The 18,539-nt window shown below is 42.3% G+C and overlaps 1 protein-coding gene across 1 annotated transcript; it reads left to right on the top strand.

Annotated features, from left to right (window-relative positions):
- Positions 1 to 10,846: 10,846 nt before the first annotated feature.
- Positions 10,847 to 15,463, top strand: LOC145861464 (uncharacterized). Its single transcript, XM_082964428.1, has 2 exons — positions 10,847 to 11,192; positions 11,979 to 15,463. Exons 1-2 carry the CDS (start codon positions 11,093 to 11,095, stop codon positions 12,806 to 12,808), a joined length of 930 nt encoding a protein of 309 aa, XP_082820554.1. The 5' UTR covers positions 10,847 to 11,092; the 3' UTR covers positions 12,809 to 15,463.
- The last annotated feature ends 3,076 nt before the right edge of the window (positions 15,464 to 18,539 follow it).

The following is an 18,539-nucleotide window of genomic DNA, read 5'->3' as shown; positions in this document are numbered from 1 at the left end:
AAACCTACCATTGAAATTATAGACTGGTCATTTCTTTGTCAGTGGGCAAACGTACAAAATCAGCCGGGGATCAAATACTTTTTTCCCTCACTGTACATGTTTAGTTTAATCACGTAATAATAATTATAGAGAATTGATTTGATAAAATAACAGTCTTCCCTTTTAATGATGCCAAAGACACGACAGTAGCATACACATATTTTGCAGTTATCACGGGTGTAGCAAAATGCTTATGTTCCTAGCTCCAGCAGTGTAGTAGTACCTATCTAGTAGCTAACAATACAAACCAACAGTGCAGTAGTACCAATCTAGTAGCTAACAATACAAACCAATAGTGCAGTAATACCTAGCTAGTAGCTAACAATACAAACTAACAGTGCAGTAATACCTAGCTTGTAGCAAACAAAACAAACCAACAGTGCAGTAGTACCTAGCGAGTAGCTAACAATACAAACCAACAGTGCATTAGTAGCTAGCTAGTAGCTAACAATACAAACCAACAGTGCAGTATTACCTAGCTAGTAGATAACAATACACATATATGAAGAAAGGAATTAAGAAATATAGAAATAATACAACAAGAGAGTCCCAAATATAATTATAGACGTACAGTGCATTCGGAAAGTTTTCAGACCCCTTGACTTTTTCCACATTTTGTTACGTTACAGCTTTATTCTAAAATGTATCAAATTGTTTTTTCCCCTAATCAATTGACACACAATACCCCATAATGACAAAGCAAAAAACAGGAAGAGAAATGTTTGTAAATGTATTAACACAAAAAAAAACAATCACATTTACATAAGTATTCAGACCCTTTACTCAGTACTTTGTTGGAGCCCCTTTGGCAGCGATTACAGCCTCAAGTCTTCTTAGGTATGAAGCTACAAGCGTATTTGTGGAGTTTCTCCCATTCTTCTCTGCAGATCCTCTCAAGCTCTGTCAGGTTGGATGGGGAGCGTCGCTGCACAGGTATTTTCATGTCTCTCCAGAGATGTTCAATCGGGTTCAAGTCTGGGCTCTGGTTGGGCCACTCAAGGACATTCAGAGACTTGTCCCGGAGCCACTCCTTCGTTGTCTTGGCTGTGGGCTTAACGGTCGCCTAGGATAGGGGGCGCTACAGCGATTTTTGAAAAAAAATGGTGCCCATTTTAAACGGCCTCCTACTCAAACTCAGAAGCTAGGATATGCATATAATTATTACTTGTGGATAGAAAACACCCTAAAGTTTCTAAAACTGTTTGAATGGTGTCTGTGAGTATAACAGAACTCATATGGCAGTCAAAACCCCGAGACAGATCGTAACAGGATGTGGAATTCTGAATTGCAGACTCAACTTCATCACTTTGCCTATAAATCACACCGTGAGCTATGGTTCATTGAGCACTTCCTATTGCTTCCACTAGATGTCCCCAGTCTTTACAAAGTGGTGTGAGTCTTCTACTGTGAAAACTGACAGAATGAGAGTCTGTGGAACGTGGTCACATGGGGAGGGCCATCACCATTATGACGCCGGCGCCCCTGGCTACCCTCCCCTTTCGAAACGTTTTGAAAGACAATGCAATCATCCCCCTTGAATATTATTGGAGCTCTGGTTGAAAAAGGCCCTAAAGATTTATGTTATACAACGTTTGACATGTTTGAACGAACTTAAATATTTTATTTTTCCATTTTGGTAAGAAAGGAGTCCCGCGGACGACGGTACTTTTGGTGCAGCCTTCAGAACGCGCTAACAACAACAAGCTATTGGGACATAAAGGATTAACTTTTTCGAACGAAAATACATTTGTTGTGGACCTGGGATTCCTGGAAGTGCCTTCTGATGAAGATAATCAAAGGTAAGGGATTATTGACAATAGTATACAAGAGTAGATTTGATATGCGATTGTTCCAAGATGGCGCTGACCTGTAACGGTAGCCTATTTTTCTGAGTATCGCATCCCCTTTTATCGCAAAGTGTGATTACCCAGTAAAGTTATTTTTAAATCTGGCATTGCAGGTGCTTTCAAGAGATGTTAATCTATAAATCTTAGAATGACAATATTACATTTTAAAAATGTTTTCGAATAGTAATTTAGTAAATTGTAGCGCTATTTCACCGGATGCATTTGAGGGACAATAGTTAATCAACGTCACACGCCGATGTAAAATGCTGTTTTTATACACTGCTCAAAAAAATAAAGGGAACACTTAAACAACACATCCTAGATCTGAATGAAAGAAATAATCTTATTAAATACTTTTTTCTTTACATAGATGAATGTGCTGACAACAAAATCACACCAAAATAATCAATGGAAATCCAATTTATCAACCCATGGAGGTCTGGATTTGGAGTCACACTCAAAATTAAAGTGGAAAACCACACTACAGGCTGATCCAACTTTGATGTAATGTCCTTAAAACAAGTCAAAATGAGGCTCAGTAGTGTGTGTGGCCTCCACGTGCCTGTATGACCTCCCTACAATGCCTGGGCATGCTCCTGATGAGGTGGTGGATGGTCTCCTGAGGGATCTCCTCCCAGACCTGGACTAAAGCATCCGCCAACTCCTGGACAGTCTGTGGTGCAACGTGGCGTTGGTGGATGGAGCGAGACATGATGTCCCAGATGTGCTCAATTGGATTCAGGTCTGGGGAACGGGCGGGCCAGTCCATAGCATCAATGCCTTCCTCTTGCAGGAACTGCTGACACACTCCAGCCACATGAGGTCTAGCATTGTCTTAAGAGGAACCCAGGACCAACCGCACCAGCATATGGTCTCACAAGGGGTCTGAGGATCTCATCTCGGTACCTAATGGCAGTCAGGCTACCTCTTGCGAGCACATGGAGGGCTGTGCGGCCCCCCAAAGAAATGCCACCCCACACCATGACTGACCCACCGCCAAACCGGTCATGCTGGAGAATGTTGCAGGCAGCAGAACGTTCTCCACGGCGTCTCCAGACTCTGTCACATCTGTCACGTGCTCAGTGTGAACCTGCTTTCATCTGTGAAGAGCACAGGGCGCCAGTGGCGAATTTGCCAATTTTGGTGTTCTCTGGCAAATGCCAAACGTCCTGCATGGTGTTGGGCTGTAAGCACAACCCCCACCTGTGGATGTCGGGCCCTCATACCACCCTCATGGAGTCTGTTTCTGGCCGTTTGAGCAGACACATGCCCATTTGTGGCCTGCTGGAGGTCATTTTGCAGGGCTCTGGCAGTACTCCTCCTGCTCCTCCTTGCACAAAGGCGGAGGTAGCGGTCCTGCTGCTGGGTTGTTGCCCTCCTACGGCCTCCTCCACGTCTCCTGATGTACTGGCCTGTCCCCTGGTAGCGCCTCCATGCTCTGGACACTACGCTGACAGACACAGCAAACCTTCTTGCCACAGCTCGCATTGATGTGCCATCCTGGATGAGCTGCACTACCTCAGCCACTTGTGTGGGTTGTAGACTCCGTCTCATGCTACCACTAGAGTGAAAGCACTGCCAGCATTCAAAAGTGACCAAAACATCAGCCAGGAAGCATAGGAACTGAGAAGTGGTCTATGGTCACCACCTGCAGAACCACTCCTTTATTGGGGGTGTCTTGCTTATTGCCTATAATTTCCACCTGTTGTCTATTCCATTTGCACAACAGCATGTGAAATGTATTGTCAATCAGTGTTGCTTCCTAAGTGGACAGTTTGATTTCACAGAAGTGTGATTGACTTGGAGTTACATTGTGTTGTTTAAGTGTTCCCTTTATTTTTTTGAGCAGTATATATAAATATGAACTTTATCGAACAAAAGAATGCATGTATTGTGTAACATGATGTCCTAGGAGTGTCATCTGATGAAGATTGTCAAAGGTTAGTGCTGCATTTAGCTGTTTTTTGGTTATTTGTGATGCATGTGGTTGGTCGAAAAATGGCTATGTGGCTACTTTTACGATATACTCCTCTAACATAATCAAATGTTTTGCTTTTGCTGTAAAGCCTTTTTGAAATCGGACAACGTGGTTCGATTCAGGAGAGGTGTATCTATAAAACGATATAAAATAGTCCTATATTTGAAAAAATATATATATTAAATTTTGTTATGAATATGGCGATAAGATTTTTCACTGGATGTTGATCCCACATACGGGACGGAGACGGTCAAGAGGTTTTAAGGTCGTTGTCCTGTTGGAAGGTGAACCTTCGCCTCAGTCTGAGGTCCTGAGCACTCTGGAGCAGGTTTTCATCAAGGATCTCTCTGTGCTTTGCTCAGTTCATGTTTCCCTTAATCCCGACCAGTCTCCCAGTCCCTGCCACTGAAAAACATCCCCACAGCATGATGCTGCCACCACCATGCTTTACCGTAGGGATGGTGCCAGGTTTCCTCCAGATGTGACGCTTGGCATTCAGGCCAAAGAGTTTAATCTTGGTTTCATCAGACCAGAGAATCTTGCTTCTTATGATCAGAGTCCTTTAGGTGCCTTTTGGCAAACTCCAAGCATACTGTGATGTGACCATTTACTTCGGAGTGGCTTCCGTCTGGCGACTCTACCATAAAGGCCTGAATGGTGGAGTGCTGCAGAGATGGTTGTCCTTCTGGAAGGTTCTCCTATCTCAAGAGGAACTCTGGAGCTCTGTCAGACTGACAATCGGCTTCTTGGTCACCTCCCTGACCAAGGCCCTTCTCCCCGGATTGCTCATTTTGGCCGGGTGGCCAGCTCTAGGAAGAATCTTGGTGGTTCTAAACTTCTTCCATTTAAGAATGATGGAAGCCACTGTGTTATTGGGGACCTTCAATGCTGCAGAAATTCTTGTCCCATCGCGCTCTAGCGACTCCTGTGGCGCGCCGGGCGCAATGCACTCTAACACGGTTGCCGGGTGTACAGTGTCACATTGGTGGAACTTGGTGGCTGGGTTGTGTTTCCGAGGACACACGGCTCTCGACCTTCACCTCTCCCGAGTCCATGCGCGCATCATTCTTCAGAATAAAGGATATGACAGAATTGTGCAGTCGAGACGACAACTTCTGTGTCCGTTTCAAATGTATAACTACTGGTATGTAATAGCACGTTATAATATCGAAAGAACATGTCATAACATGCTAGGTAACAAATACGTCAAGTTATTATCACGTTTGGTAAAGGTTTTTTTGTGCTATTTTTGGGTCAAACCGCGTGAGTGAACATGATCACTTTTTTACAAGTCACATAGTTAGATACTTTGTGTTAGTCTGAGTGGATGTATATCATTTTGTTCACTATAAGCCAAGTTCCGTTACATTTAAGTAAGTTTGAGAGGGATAAAAGTTAAGGTTACTCGGAGCAAGCTGAAATCTCGTCTGCACTCGCCGCCATCTTCAGCCACCTTTTTCCACCGAAAAACGACATGTAAAACGAACCCAGAAATCTCAAATAAATGTATCCTTTATGAAATTCATAAAGAAATTTAAGAATTTATGAAATTCATAAAGGATACATTTATTTGAGATTTCTGGGTTCGTTTTACATGTCGTTTTTCGGTGGAAAAAGGTGGCTGAAGATGACAGCGTGTGCAGACGAGATTTCAGCTTGCTCCGAATAACCTTAACCTGTTGGGGATAGGGGGCAGTATTTGCACGGCCGGGTAAAAAACGTAACCGATTTAATCTGGTTACTACTCCTGCCCAGTAACTAGAATATGCATATAATTGTTTGATTTGGATAGAAAACACCCTAAAGTTTCTAAAACTGTTTGAATGGTGTCTGTGAGTATAACAGAACTCATTTGGCAGGCCAAAACCTGAGAAGATTCCAAACAGGAAGCGCCCTCTCTGACCATTTCTTGGCCTTCTTTGTCATCTCTATCCAAAACAAAGGATCTCTGCTGTAACGTGACATTTTCTAACGCTCCCATAGGCTCTCAGAAGGCGCCAGAACGTTGAATGATGACTTTGCAGGCCATGGCTGAAAAACAGTAGCGCATTTGGTAAGTGGTCGATCTGAGAACAATGAGACGGGTGTGCGCATGCACGAGACGACTCTATGTTTACATTTTCAGTCTTTGAACGAAAACAATGACTCCTGGTCGGAATATTATCGCTATTTTACTAGAAAAATCGCATAAAAATTGATTTTAAACAGCGTTTGACATGCTTCCAAGTACGGTAATGGAATATTTAGAAATTTCTTGTCACGAAACGCGCCGGGCGCGTCACCGTTCGGATAGGGACCTGAACGCACGGACAAAACAGAGGATATTTGAACATAACTATGGATTATTTTGATCCAAAACAACATTTGTGGTTGAAGTAGAAGTCCTGGGAGTGCATTCTGACAAAGAACAGCAAAGGTAATCACATTTTTCTTATAGTAATTCTGAGTTTAGTGAACGCCAAACTTGGTGGGTGTCAAATTAGCTAGCCCGTGATGGCGAGCTATCTACTCAGAATATTGCAAAATGTGCTTTTGCCGAAAAGCTATTTTAAAATCTGACGCCACGATTGCATAAAGGAGTTCTGTATCTATAATTCTTAAAATAATTGTTATGTTTTTTGTGAACGTTTATCGTGAGTAATTTAGTAAATTCACCGGAAGTTTTCGGTATGTTTGCTAGTTCTGAACGTCACATGCTAATGTAAAAAGCTGGTTTTTGATATAAATATGAACTTGATTGAACAAAACATGCATGTATTATATAACATAATGTCCTAGGAGTGTCATCTAATGAAGATCATCAAAGGTTAGTGCTGCATTTAGCTGTGGTTTTGGTTTTTGTGACATTATATGCTAGCTTGAAAAATGGGTGTGTGATTATTTCTGGCTGGGTACTCTCCTGACATAATCTAATGTTTTGCGTTCGTTGTAAAGCCTTTTTGAAATCGGACAATGTGGTTACATTAACGAGAGTCTTGTCTTTAAAATGGTGTAAAATAGTCATATGTTTGAGAAATTGAAGTTATAGCATTTTTAAGGTATTTGAATATCGCGCCACTCGATTCCACTGGCTGTTGACTAGATCCAATTTTGTGAAGAAGCGCGCCCCGTGCATTGACTTGATCGCACTGGCGATGAGAGGTAGCGGGTAACTGTACCTCACAGTGATTTGGTTGATGTATCGATAGTCAATACACGGGCGCAGACCTCCATCCTTCTTCTTTACAAAAAATAAACTCGAGGATGCAGGTGAAGTGGAGAGCCGAATGTACCCCTGCCCCAGAGATTCAGAGACATATGTTTCCATAGCCGCCGTCTCCTCTTGCGACAGGGGATACACGTGACTCCTGGGAAGTGCTGCGTCTACCAGGAGATTTATCGCACAAAACCCCCGTCGATGGGGTGGTAATTGAGTCGCCTTCTTTTTACAGAAGGCGAGAGCCAAATCGGCATATTCAGAGGGGATGCGCACGGTGGAGACCTGGTCTGGACTTTCCACCGTAGTAGCACCGATGGAAACCCCTAAACACCTCCCCGAGCACTTTCGTGACCACCCTGTGAGAGCCCTCTGTTGCCACGAAATAGTGGGGTCATGACAGCACAACCACGGGAAACGCAGGAGAATCAATAAGGAAGAGATTGATTCTCTCCTTGTGACCCTCCTGCATAACCATGCCCAGTGGAGCGGTGGCCTCCCTAATTAGCCCTGACCCTAATGGTCGATTATCTAAGGCGTGCACAGGGACAGGCATAACCACTGGAACAATGAGGATCCCTAAACTATGGGCAAATGATGTGTCAATACAATTCCCAGCTGCGCCCGAATCTACGAGCGCCTTACGCTGGGAATGCGGGGGAAAATCTGGAAAATTAATCAACAAAAACATGTGAGCAACAGGGGGCTCTGGGTGAGCCTGGTACCGACTCACCTGGGGTGACACGAGAGTGCCCTGCCTGCTGCTTCGACTCCCAGAGGAACCTCCCCAGCACCGACCGGCAGTGTGCCCTTTGCGGCCACAGATGGTGCGTGGATCGGCCCATCCTCCGGTCGCCCTAAATGCAGCACCTCCCAGCTCCATGGGTGTCGGAGTGGTGGTGCTGGGGGATAGAATCGACAGACCCCGATCTGGACGTCCGCTGGTAGCCAGCAGGTTATCCAACCTTATGGACATGTCCACCAGCTGGTCGAAGGTCAGAGTTGTGTCCCTACAGGCCAATTCCCGACGGACGTCCTCACACAAACTACAAAGGTAGTGATTGATCAGGGCCCTGTTGTTCCACCCTGTGCCAGCGGCCAGGGTCCGGAAGTCCAATGCGAACTCATGTGCGCTCCTCGTCCCCTGCCTCAGGTGCACGAGACGTTCACCCGCGCTCAACCCTCAGGCGGGTGGTCGAATACTGCCCGGAAGCGGCGGGTGAAATCCTCGAATTGGTCCAGCACCGTTCCTCCTTCCTCCCATACGGCGTTGGCCCAATCCAGGGCTTTCCCTGAGAGACAGGAGACGAGGGTGGACATGCCCTCGCAGCCCGAAGGAGCCGGGTGCACGGCCGCCAGGTAGAGCTCCAGGTGTAGTAGGAAACCCTGACATCCCGCTGCCTTCCATTGTACTCCCTCGGAAGGGAGAGCCGAATCCCACTGGAACCGGGTGAAGGCGGGGTGATCAGTAGTGTCCTTGGTGGTGCTGGTGGAGGCGCTGGAGGAACTCCTCTTCTCTCCCAGCGTTCCATAGTTTGTAGGATGCGATCCATGGCGGTGCCGAGATGTTGTAGCATCGCCTCAAGCTGCTGGACGCGCTCCTCAACCCCTAGTACCGGGGTAACTGCTCCTGCTGACTCCATTTGAGGTGCGTGTTTCTGTCAGGCTGTAGGTAACTGGTGCATGGAATCAGGCGCAGGAGAGCAGAGATGAGTGTACAAGGTCATTTATTCCACGAACAGCACCAGTATAAAACAAATACTAAAGGTGCGTGAAATAACCGGTCACTCGTAAATAACGGGCGTAATAACGAACCCGGCAAACAATACCAGCCAATAAGTAACGACCTGATGTCAGAATCTTCGTCGTCTGAAAAGGAGAAATCATCGAACCAATATGCAGCGGGTATATAGCTCATCTTTGTATTTATTGAAGGTAAACAGACTCAGACAAAATAACGACGTAACAGTTCAGTAAGGTGCACAGACTAACCCGGAAACAACCACCCACAAAAACAAGTGAAAACACACAACTAAATATGGCCTCCAATCAGAGAGAACAACAAACCACTGCCTCTGATTGGAGGTCATTGACAAAACTATCATAGACATAGAAAACTAGAAAAACCACATAGAAATAGAAAACCTAGAACATAAACCAAAAACCCCGAAACACACTAAACAAACACCACGCCCTGACCAAACTACAATAACAAATAACCCTTTTACTGGTCAGGACGTGACACCTGAACATTATATACAAACATGCACAGGGTTAAAGGGGGTTAAATAATGAACATGTAATTGGGGAATATAAACCAGGTGTGTAAAAAACAAAGACAAAACAAATGGAAAACGAAAAGTGGATCGGCGATGGCTAGAAAGCCGGTGACATCGACCGCCGAACGCCGCCCGAACAAGGAGAGGGACCGACTTCGGCGGAAGGACAGGAAGGACAGGTGACCAATAAAGTAAAGGAGATCTCCTTTAAGATTATCCATAGATTCTATCCGTGTAATAGCTTGATTTCTAAATATATACGTGATGTTACCTGTGAATGCAGTTTTTGTGGACTAGAAACTGAATCTGTTGAACACTTAGTCTGTAATTGTTTATATAGTGAAGTGTTCTGGACTGATGGAAAACTATATCTTGGCCTCAAATTGCATACAACCATTGAAATGTCTAAGTTTGACATATTATTTTACTACACTGATTCCACAATTGAATGTGAGTATGTCATAAATCTCTTTATTTTATTAGTAAAAATGTTCATACACAAATCAAAATTTATGAAGAAAAAGGCCCTTTTCTTAATTTTTTTAATCTGATTTGGAAAACTATTTAGAATCTTTAAAACGAATACAAAACAAAATGTAAAAAAAAAAGTATTCGCTATATATCTGTATTTGATTTGATATAATGTGGATTAGTTTTATTTAATTTTTTTCTCATTTCTTTGTGGAATCCCTCTGGCTGTTATGTTTATGTTTTGCATGTTACTGTTAATATTAAAATTAAATTAAAATAAAAAAAATGTTGTTTTTGGTTTTGTGTAAAATGGCGGCTCCTACTAGGTCTGCATCAACGTACTTCAGTGCAGGCAGTGAGGGTGCAGCAGAGAGACAATTTCATGGTTGCACTACTGTTTTGAAGCTAAATGTAATGATTATCAGTTTTCTACATGTGTACTAATATTCAGAGACATTCAGTTGTTTCTGTCTATCTGTAAATGTTACTATGGTGTGAACGGAAATACTATTGGTTTTTGATTGAAATAATACAGTGAAGACAAGGTTATTCAGGAAAATAGTACATAGTGCTGCCTAAAACATACTGCAACCTTGTACTAAATGTTTTTTTTAGTAATTTATGCATTTACGTGAATTCAGAAATCTACTATAGAATATTAGCTCAACAGTATTGTGGAGCTCCTGCACCTAAATATAAACCATATTTTTAGAGAATAAAGAAAGTGCCAGAACTGTCAAGAGTAACTTTTGTGTCCATTTCTCTTTATTACTACAGACCGACTCAGATTAAGTCTGAGGCCGGTAACATCAACAGTGAGGACAGACCTAGCCTGCCTCTTATTGGGAATTTTCCAGTAAATGTGTGCACATTATACATTTTAGAGTAGTCAGCAGAATAAGTGCACTCTATATGTGTGTCTAGGTCATTAGGCACCATTAAACATGTGGGCATGTCTGTTTATTTTTGTAATATTGCTATGGCCCAATATTTACTGTTGCTATGGTTACGCCACAAATGGAATCTATGCCCTAAAGTGAAACCAAGCTAAAATTAGTGCAAGGCAATAAGATAAGGGTGGCTAAATGCCAGAGGGGATGAAACATTAACATAAAGAGGAGTTACTATGTGTGTGACGTAAGGAGGAAAACTGTATAAAAAAGTCTGGAAAGACATTGACTGAATATTTCCACTACACTCTCCTTCCGCACTGAGTCCAAACCTACAGTCACTGGGTCCTGATTGTGACAGTGGAGCCCAGTTTGCACTGCAGGATACAGAGATGGCATCAGTGAAGCTGGAAGACTGCAGTCAAACACTGGAGCTGAATGTCAACATTAAAGATGAAGAGGAGGAGAAGATTGGGAAATCTGTTTCTCATGGTAAGAGCAGGTTCTGTCTATCCAAGTTTGTTATTCATTCCAACTTCCCACTGTGCATGAACATTTGCAGTAGAACTGTTTCATGATGAACTTTTTTAATGAGAAGCTAGATATTATTTCATGCTACTGATACTTGCATGGTTTGACACCAGTATTGTCAGCATCTGTTTTATTCACTGGTCTATCTGGAGTGTTCAGAGAGTAGACTGAAGAAGTGAAGGAGACAAACTGCTAGTGTTTTTAAAGTTCTATGATTGAATAAAAAAAAATATATATTTACCTTTATTTAACTAGTCAAGTCAGTTAAGAACAAATTATTATTTACATTGACGTCCTACCCCCTGCCAAACCCGGACGTTGGGCCAATTGTGCGCCACCCTATGGGACTTCCAATCATGTGATACAGCCTGGTTACTAACCCTTGTGATAGTGAGTGGAAGATGATATGACTCACAGTTTCCACGACTTTTAGAAAGGTTTTATTCTCTTTTGTTTTGTACAGCCTACTGATATGAATAAATATGTCACCTGGTACAGCAGAAGAGGACTGGCCACCCCTTTTAGCCTGGTTCCTCTCTACATTTCTTCCTAGGTTCCTGCTTGCTATGGAGTTTTTTTGTGGCCACTGTGCTTCTACATCTGCATTGCTTGCTCTTTGGGGATTGAGGCTGGGTTTTTGTTAAGCACTTTGTGAAAACTTCTGATGTAATAAGGGCTACATAAAATACATGTGATTGACATGTATATCACACAAACCGACTGGTTCTTCTGATGTTGTTCACACAGGAGACCGTGTTGAGACATTCGCTACATCCAGAGAGCAACAGCAGGAAGATCACAGAGCTAAGAGGTCTCACCACTGCCCACATTGTGAGGAGATTTTCCTATTTCTATCAAAGCTAAAAATACACCTAAAAATACACACAATAGAGAATCGGTATTCCTGTACTGACGGTAGGAAGAATTTCACAACATCAAAGGCTCTGACAGTTCATCAGAGAGTGCATAGAGAGAAGCCTTACTCCTGCTCTGACTGTGTAAAATGCTTCACAACATCAACTGAGCTAAAAGTTCATCAGAGAACACACACAGGAAAGAAGCCTTACTCCTGCTCTGACTGTGGAAAGAGTTTCTCTGTACTGGAACACTTGAAAGCACATGAACGTATACATACAGGAGAGAAGCCTTACACCTGCTCTGATTGTGTAAAGTGCTTCACAACATCATCTAGGCTAAAAGTTAACCAGAGAACCCATTCAGGAGAGAAGCCTTACTTCTGCTCTGACTGGGTCGTGAGTTTCTCTCTACTGAGCCACTTAAAACGACATACACATATACACACAGGAGAGAAGCCTTACTCCTGCTCTGACTGTGGAAAGAGTTTCTCTGTACTGGGCCACTTAAAAAGACACCAACATGTACATATGGGACAGAAGCCTTACTCCTGCTCTGACTGTGTAAAATGCTTCACAACATCAACTGAGCTAAAGGTTAATCAGGGAACACACACAGGAGACAAGCCTTACTCCTGCTCTGACTGTGGAAAGCATCTCTCTCGAATGGGCCAGTTAAGAAGACACCAGTGTAAACATAAAGGAAATAGGCCTTACCCCTGATCTGACTTGAATTTTTTTTTAAACAACAGCTGAGCTAAAAGTTAATTAAAGAACACACAGGAGAGAAGTCTGACTCTTGCTCTGATTTTGTAAATGCTTCACAACATCAACTGGGCTAAAAGTTCTTCAGAGAACACACACAGGAGAGAAGCCTTATGCAATGTAAAAACACACCAACGGATACACACTTAAGAGAAGCCTTATCACTGCACTGACTGTGAGAAGAGATTCTTCAGATTGGGCCATTTAAAAAGAAACCAATGTGTACATAAAGGAGAGAAATTTTCTCAGACCAGCTAAGATTAGACACTCCACTTAATTTTCATCTCATAAAGTAATTGGCAATGTTGAATTGGCTCAAATCAAATTAAGAAAGCGTAGAACACTCTATTGTAATCCTATTGTTTCTCACTGTGCAGAGGAAAGGGTGCATTTATAGAATGTTAGCCTCTCTTTACTTTACTGATCAGTGTGCACCTTGTCAGTTTTGGTGTGTTTTGTTAGCTTCTACTGTAAAGATATTGAGCTGACCTTGGATTTGCCCTTAGGGTTGAATATCCTCTGTGAGGCGTCTCAATGGAGTGGTTGACTGGGTGGTACTGCTTCCATGAGATGGTTGACACAACATACACTGAGTTTACAAAACATTAAGGACACCTGCTCTTTTCATGACATAGACTGACCAGGTGAACCCAGGTGAAAGCTATGATCCTTAATGATGTAGTTGTGGTGTATTTATTATGGATCCTCATTAGCTTTCAGCAGAAAACAAGATACTGTGGTTGCAGTGGGCTAAGGAATTAAAAGATTGGATGCTGGAGAATTTGAAAAACATTGCCTGGTCTGATGAATCCTGGTTCCTGCTGTTTCACACTGATGTGAGGACTAGGGTATGGAGGAAACCACGAGTACATGCATCCAGTGGTGGAAAAAGTAACTAACTGTCATACTTGAGTGAAAGTAATGATACCTTAATAGAAAATTACGCAAGTAAAGGTGAGTCACCCAGTAAAATACTACTTTAGTAAAAGTCTAAAAGTATTTGGTTGTAAATATACTTAAGAATCAAAAGTAAAAGTATGAATAATTTCAAATTCCTTAAATTAAGCAAACCAGACTGTACAACTGTGTTGTGTTTTTTTATATTATGGATAGCCAGGGGCTCACTCCAACACTCAGACATCATTTACAAATGAAACATTTGTGTTTAGTGAGTCCACCAGATCAGAGGCAGTAGGGATGACCAGGGATGTTATCTGTTTAGTGAGTCTGCCAGATCAGAGGCAGTAGGGATGACCAGGGATGTTATCTGTTTAGTGAGTCCACCAGATCAGAGGCAGTAGGGATGACCAGGGATGTTATCTGTTTAGTGAGTCTGCCAGATCAGAGGCAGTAGGGATGACCAGGGATGTTCTCTGTTTAGTGAGTCTGCCAGATCAGAGGCAGTAGGTATGACCAGGGATGTTATCTTGATAAATTTGTGAAATGGACCATTTTCTGTCCTGTTCAAATCGTAAAAAGTACTTTTGGGTGTGAGGGAAAATGTATGTAGTAAACAGTACATTATTTTCTTTAGGAATGTAGTGAAATAAAAGTAAAAGTTGTCAAAAATATAAATAGTAAAGTACAGATACTACTGAAGTAGTTTAAATCATTTTTACTTCAGTACATTACACCACTGCCTGCATCCATGCCGTGTGTCAGCATTGCAGGGGGGTGGTGTGATGGCGTGGGGTGTGTTTTCAGGGCACACATTGGGCCCCTTGATAAAAGATGAACAATGTTTGAATGCTACAGGATGTCTAAATAATCATTGCCAATCAGGTGCATCCCTTCATGGCAGCAGTGTATCCATCTACAAATATATATTTTTCAGCAGGATTATGCCCCATGCCACAAGGCTTGTTCAGGAATGGTTCCAAGAACATGACAGTGAATTCAGCTTACTGCGGTGGCCTGCTGAGTCACCAGATCTCAATCCAATTTTTCATCTGTGGGAGGAGATGGAACGAGCTATTCAGAGTAGAGATCCACTCCCAGCCAACTTGACACAATTGTAGGAAGAATTGGAGTCAACATGGACCAGCATCCCTGTGGAACGTTCTCAACACCTTGGACAGTCTATGCCTGATGAATTGAGGCTGTTCTGAGGACAAAGGGGTTGCAACTCAATATTAGGAAGGTGTTTCTAATGTTTTGTACACTCCGTGTATATCAGATAAAGATGGTGTGATGATCAGTTTTTAGCGTTAGTTTGGGTGTCACAACATCGACGGAAGGTGGCGCCCCTCCTCGCCCGGGCGGGGCTTGGTGGTCTTCGTCGCCGGCCTACTAGCTGCCACCGATCCTCTGTTTAATTTTCTGTTGGTTTGGTCTAGGTTAGGTTCGCACCTGTTTTGTATTAGTTCATTAGTGGGGGGGGGGGGGTCATTTAGTCTTTCTGTGTTGATTTGTTTTTTGTGCGTGATTCATTTTCGTCAGGTCGTTTGTCTGGGGGGAACAGGTGTTTTTCCCTCTGCCTGTGTGCTTTGAGGCAGCCTGTTTTGGGCTGCGTCCCTACACTCTGTTCGGGCTGTTTATTGGGCTTTTGTATTGTTGCCCTGCCCTACCTGTTTGTGGCAAGTGTGGATATCTATTAAACGTGTGTTCACAGACTTTTGTCTCCTGCGCCTGACTTCACCCCTCCTGCTTCCTTGAGCCGCTTGACATTGGGGGGATTGTTTTATATTACTAAACAACTTTTGTTTAATGATAAACAGGCTATGAATTGACTACTTGTGTATATTAAATTGTATTTTAAAATTAGATTCATTATTTTAGTAATTGATGATGAATGTATTTGAATAACTGTATTGAAGTTAATTGATCTGGCGGCAGGTAGCCTAGCGGTTAAGAGTGTTGGCCCAGTAACTGAAAGGTTGCGGGTTTGAATCCCGAGCCGACTAGGTGAAAAATCTGCCATTGTGCCCTTGTGCAAGCCAATTAACCCTGATTTGTCCTGTAAGTTGCTCTGAATAAGATAATCTGCTAAATGACAAGAATGTAATGAAACATGTTTGTACATGAATTTATGCTGGGCAACCACTTTTTTCTCTTGTGTATAATTAAATGAAATAAACTGTTTGAAGTGAAATACTATATATACACAATACACAACATTACCACTTTGTTTACCCTGGTCAGAAGGACAGGACCATAGTAAACTAGACTATGTAGCTGCTGTTGTTAGTAGCCTACAGTTTCCATGCAATACAGCATGTCAGATCACTAATGGTTAGGTGTACAGGCTGCTACATTTATACAAGAGTTTTGGCTTGTGTCTGTCAGGAGTGATGTGTTATCAGGCTTGTTAAATAACTACTGGAGGGAAGTGGAGAGCCGCCTTGACCTTTGTGCCTTGTGCCCGACCCGCCCGACATGGTCAAGAGAGACAAAGGACATGCAGCAGCACTCCGATGTGAAGAACTGTACAATTGTAGTACAATGAAAAATATATAGCATGATATTTTCGTGGAGTGGTAGTGACAAAAAAACAACATATATTTTTTATTGTACTAGGCCTAGGAACATAGAAGAAACTGCCAGATGTGTCATAATAGCCTGGAAGTAAAGCTGCACTGGGAGACACATTTGAAATGGAATACATGCAGCAAGGTGGAAATAATCACAGTAAGACACGATTTTAAATATTGTTTCGGAAGGGCTGTGGTCTCCATTCATGTAATACATTAAATATATACATCGGATGGTATTAGGGAGCTTTTCACAGGTACATTATTTACCCATTTCAATCTTTTACCAACCAACCCTATGCTTGGTGTGACTGTTATGGTCAGAGCAGACCATCTGATATGCCCTTAAAGTGCCCTGGTGGGGCCGTGCCACAGTGAAACACATCTCACATCTGTGCTGTTTGAGAGAGATGTTAGACTACATTGTATCGTTGTTTTCTCTTCTGAGTGCACTGGTGGGCAACAACATTTCAGTTCACGAGACATTTCAGTTCACCTTCAAGTTTAGCACTATGTCTACGCGTTTGAATTATCTGTTTGATGATGGTGAGGGAGGTGAAGGGGGAGATTGAATTTACAATATACAACGGGGATTGGTAACTAGGTTTGGCCTCCAGTCAGTTTGTTGCTGAGTTTGTAGCTAGTCTGCAGGCCAGAACATAATTATCCTATTAACAAATAGCCTATAGCTGCCCAATTCATAGTCCTACACAGTGTGGGCTACACTACACATTTAACACGTGGTTAGTGGGCTAATCAATTCAATGACCATAACATAATAATTGGGGAATGGAACCAGAGAGGAAGCTTGTGTTACCTTTCTCACACACCACTACAGTATTCATTTCAACAGACCTTTTCCACGCCCCTTTGATAGAGCTCAATTCTTGCCACAATATGGACTTGGTCTTTTACCAAATACACCACCCCTACCTTGTCACAACACAACTGATTAGCTCAAACACATTAAGAAGAAAAGAAATTCCACAAATTCACACATATGTTAATTGAAATGCATTACAGGTGACTACCTCATGAAGCTGGTTGAGAGAATGCCAAGAGTGGGCAAAGCTGTCATCAAGGCAAAGGGTGGCTACTTGGAATAATCTCAAATATAAAATATATTTTGATTTGTTTAACACTTTTTTTGGTTACTACATTGTTCCGTATGTGCTATTTCATAGTTTACATGTCTTCACTATTATTCTACAATGCAGAAAATAATAAAAATAAAGAAAAACCCTTGAATGAGTAGGTGTGTACAATCATTTCCCCTTCAATTCAAGAATTACCCACTATCTATTGGGGAATGGAACCAGAGGAAGCTTGTGTTACCTTTCTCACACCACTACAGTATTCATTTCAACAGACCTTTTCCACGCCCCTTTGATAGAGCTCAATATATACCCAAGACTATATTGAGGGTCAGGCTGTTGAAACGTCCAGTTGATTATGTAAACAGTATTGTAGAACTCTGGTATTGATGGCCCATTTCAGGGTGAGTCATTGATATGAATGTTCCGAGTGAAAGAGCTGTGAACTCACCTGTGATGGTCCACATCTACCTCAACCTTTTCTATTGTGTTAGTAAGCACCACAGCATTTTAGGAAGCCATAGTTCAAAATGTTTTCATACACACAGTAACAATGGGAGGGGATGTAGCATGTACAGGGGAGGACCAGGAAGTTGATCTCAGACTTCTATTTAGGACTGGGATCCTATCCAGAGTTGACAGATTAACAGTGAGGACAAACCCAGCCTGCCTCTCTCCTTCCCCACTGAGTCCAAACCTACAGTCACTGGGTCCTGATTGTGACAGTGGAGTCTAGTTTGCACTGCAGGGTCCAGAGATGGCATCAGTAGACAGGCCTATGTTTATTTTACTATTTTTTATTATTTTAAACCTGGAAAACATTGAAGAACCACAGTGCAATGATGTGAAGGTGTAAGAATGGTGCTGCGAAGATCAGGTGTTATATAAAGGTGGTATAAAAGGTGTTATATTGAGTTTAATAAAGGTGTTATATAAAGGTGGTATAAAAGGTGTTATATCTGGAGTTTATTAAGGTGTTATATAAAGGTGGTATAAAAGGTGTTATATCTGGAGTTTAATAAAGGTGTTATATAAAGGTGTTATATCTGGAGTTTAATAAAGGTGTTTCATAAAGGTTATATAAAGGTGTTATATAAAGGTGTTTATAGGTGGAGTTTAATAAAG

This window comes from Salmo salar, chromosome 17 (assembly GCF_965601325.2).
Source record: "Salmo salar chromosome 17, fSalSal1, whole genome shotgun sequence".
In the NCBI taxonomy this organism is placed as follows: domain Eukaryota; kingdom Metazoa; phylum Chordata; class Actinopteri; order Salmoniformes; family Salmonidae; genus Salmo; species Salmo salar.
The sequence above is the reverse complement of the archived record's forward strand: the minus strand, read 5'-3'. Positions and strand labels throughout refer to the sequence as shown.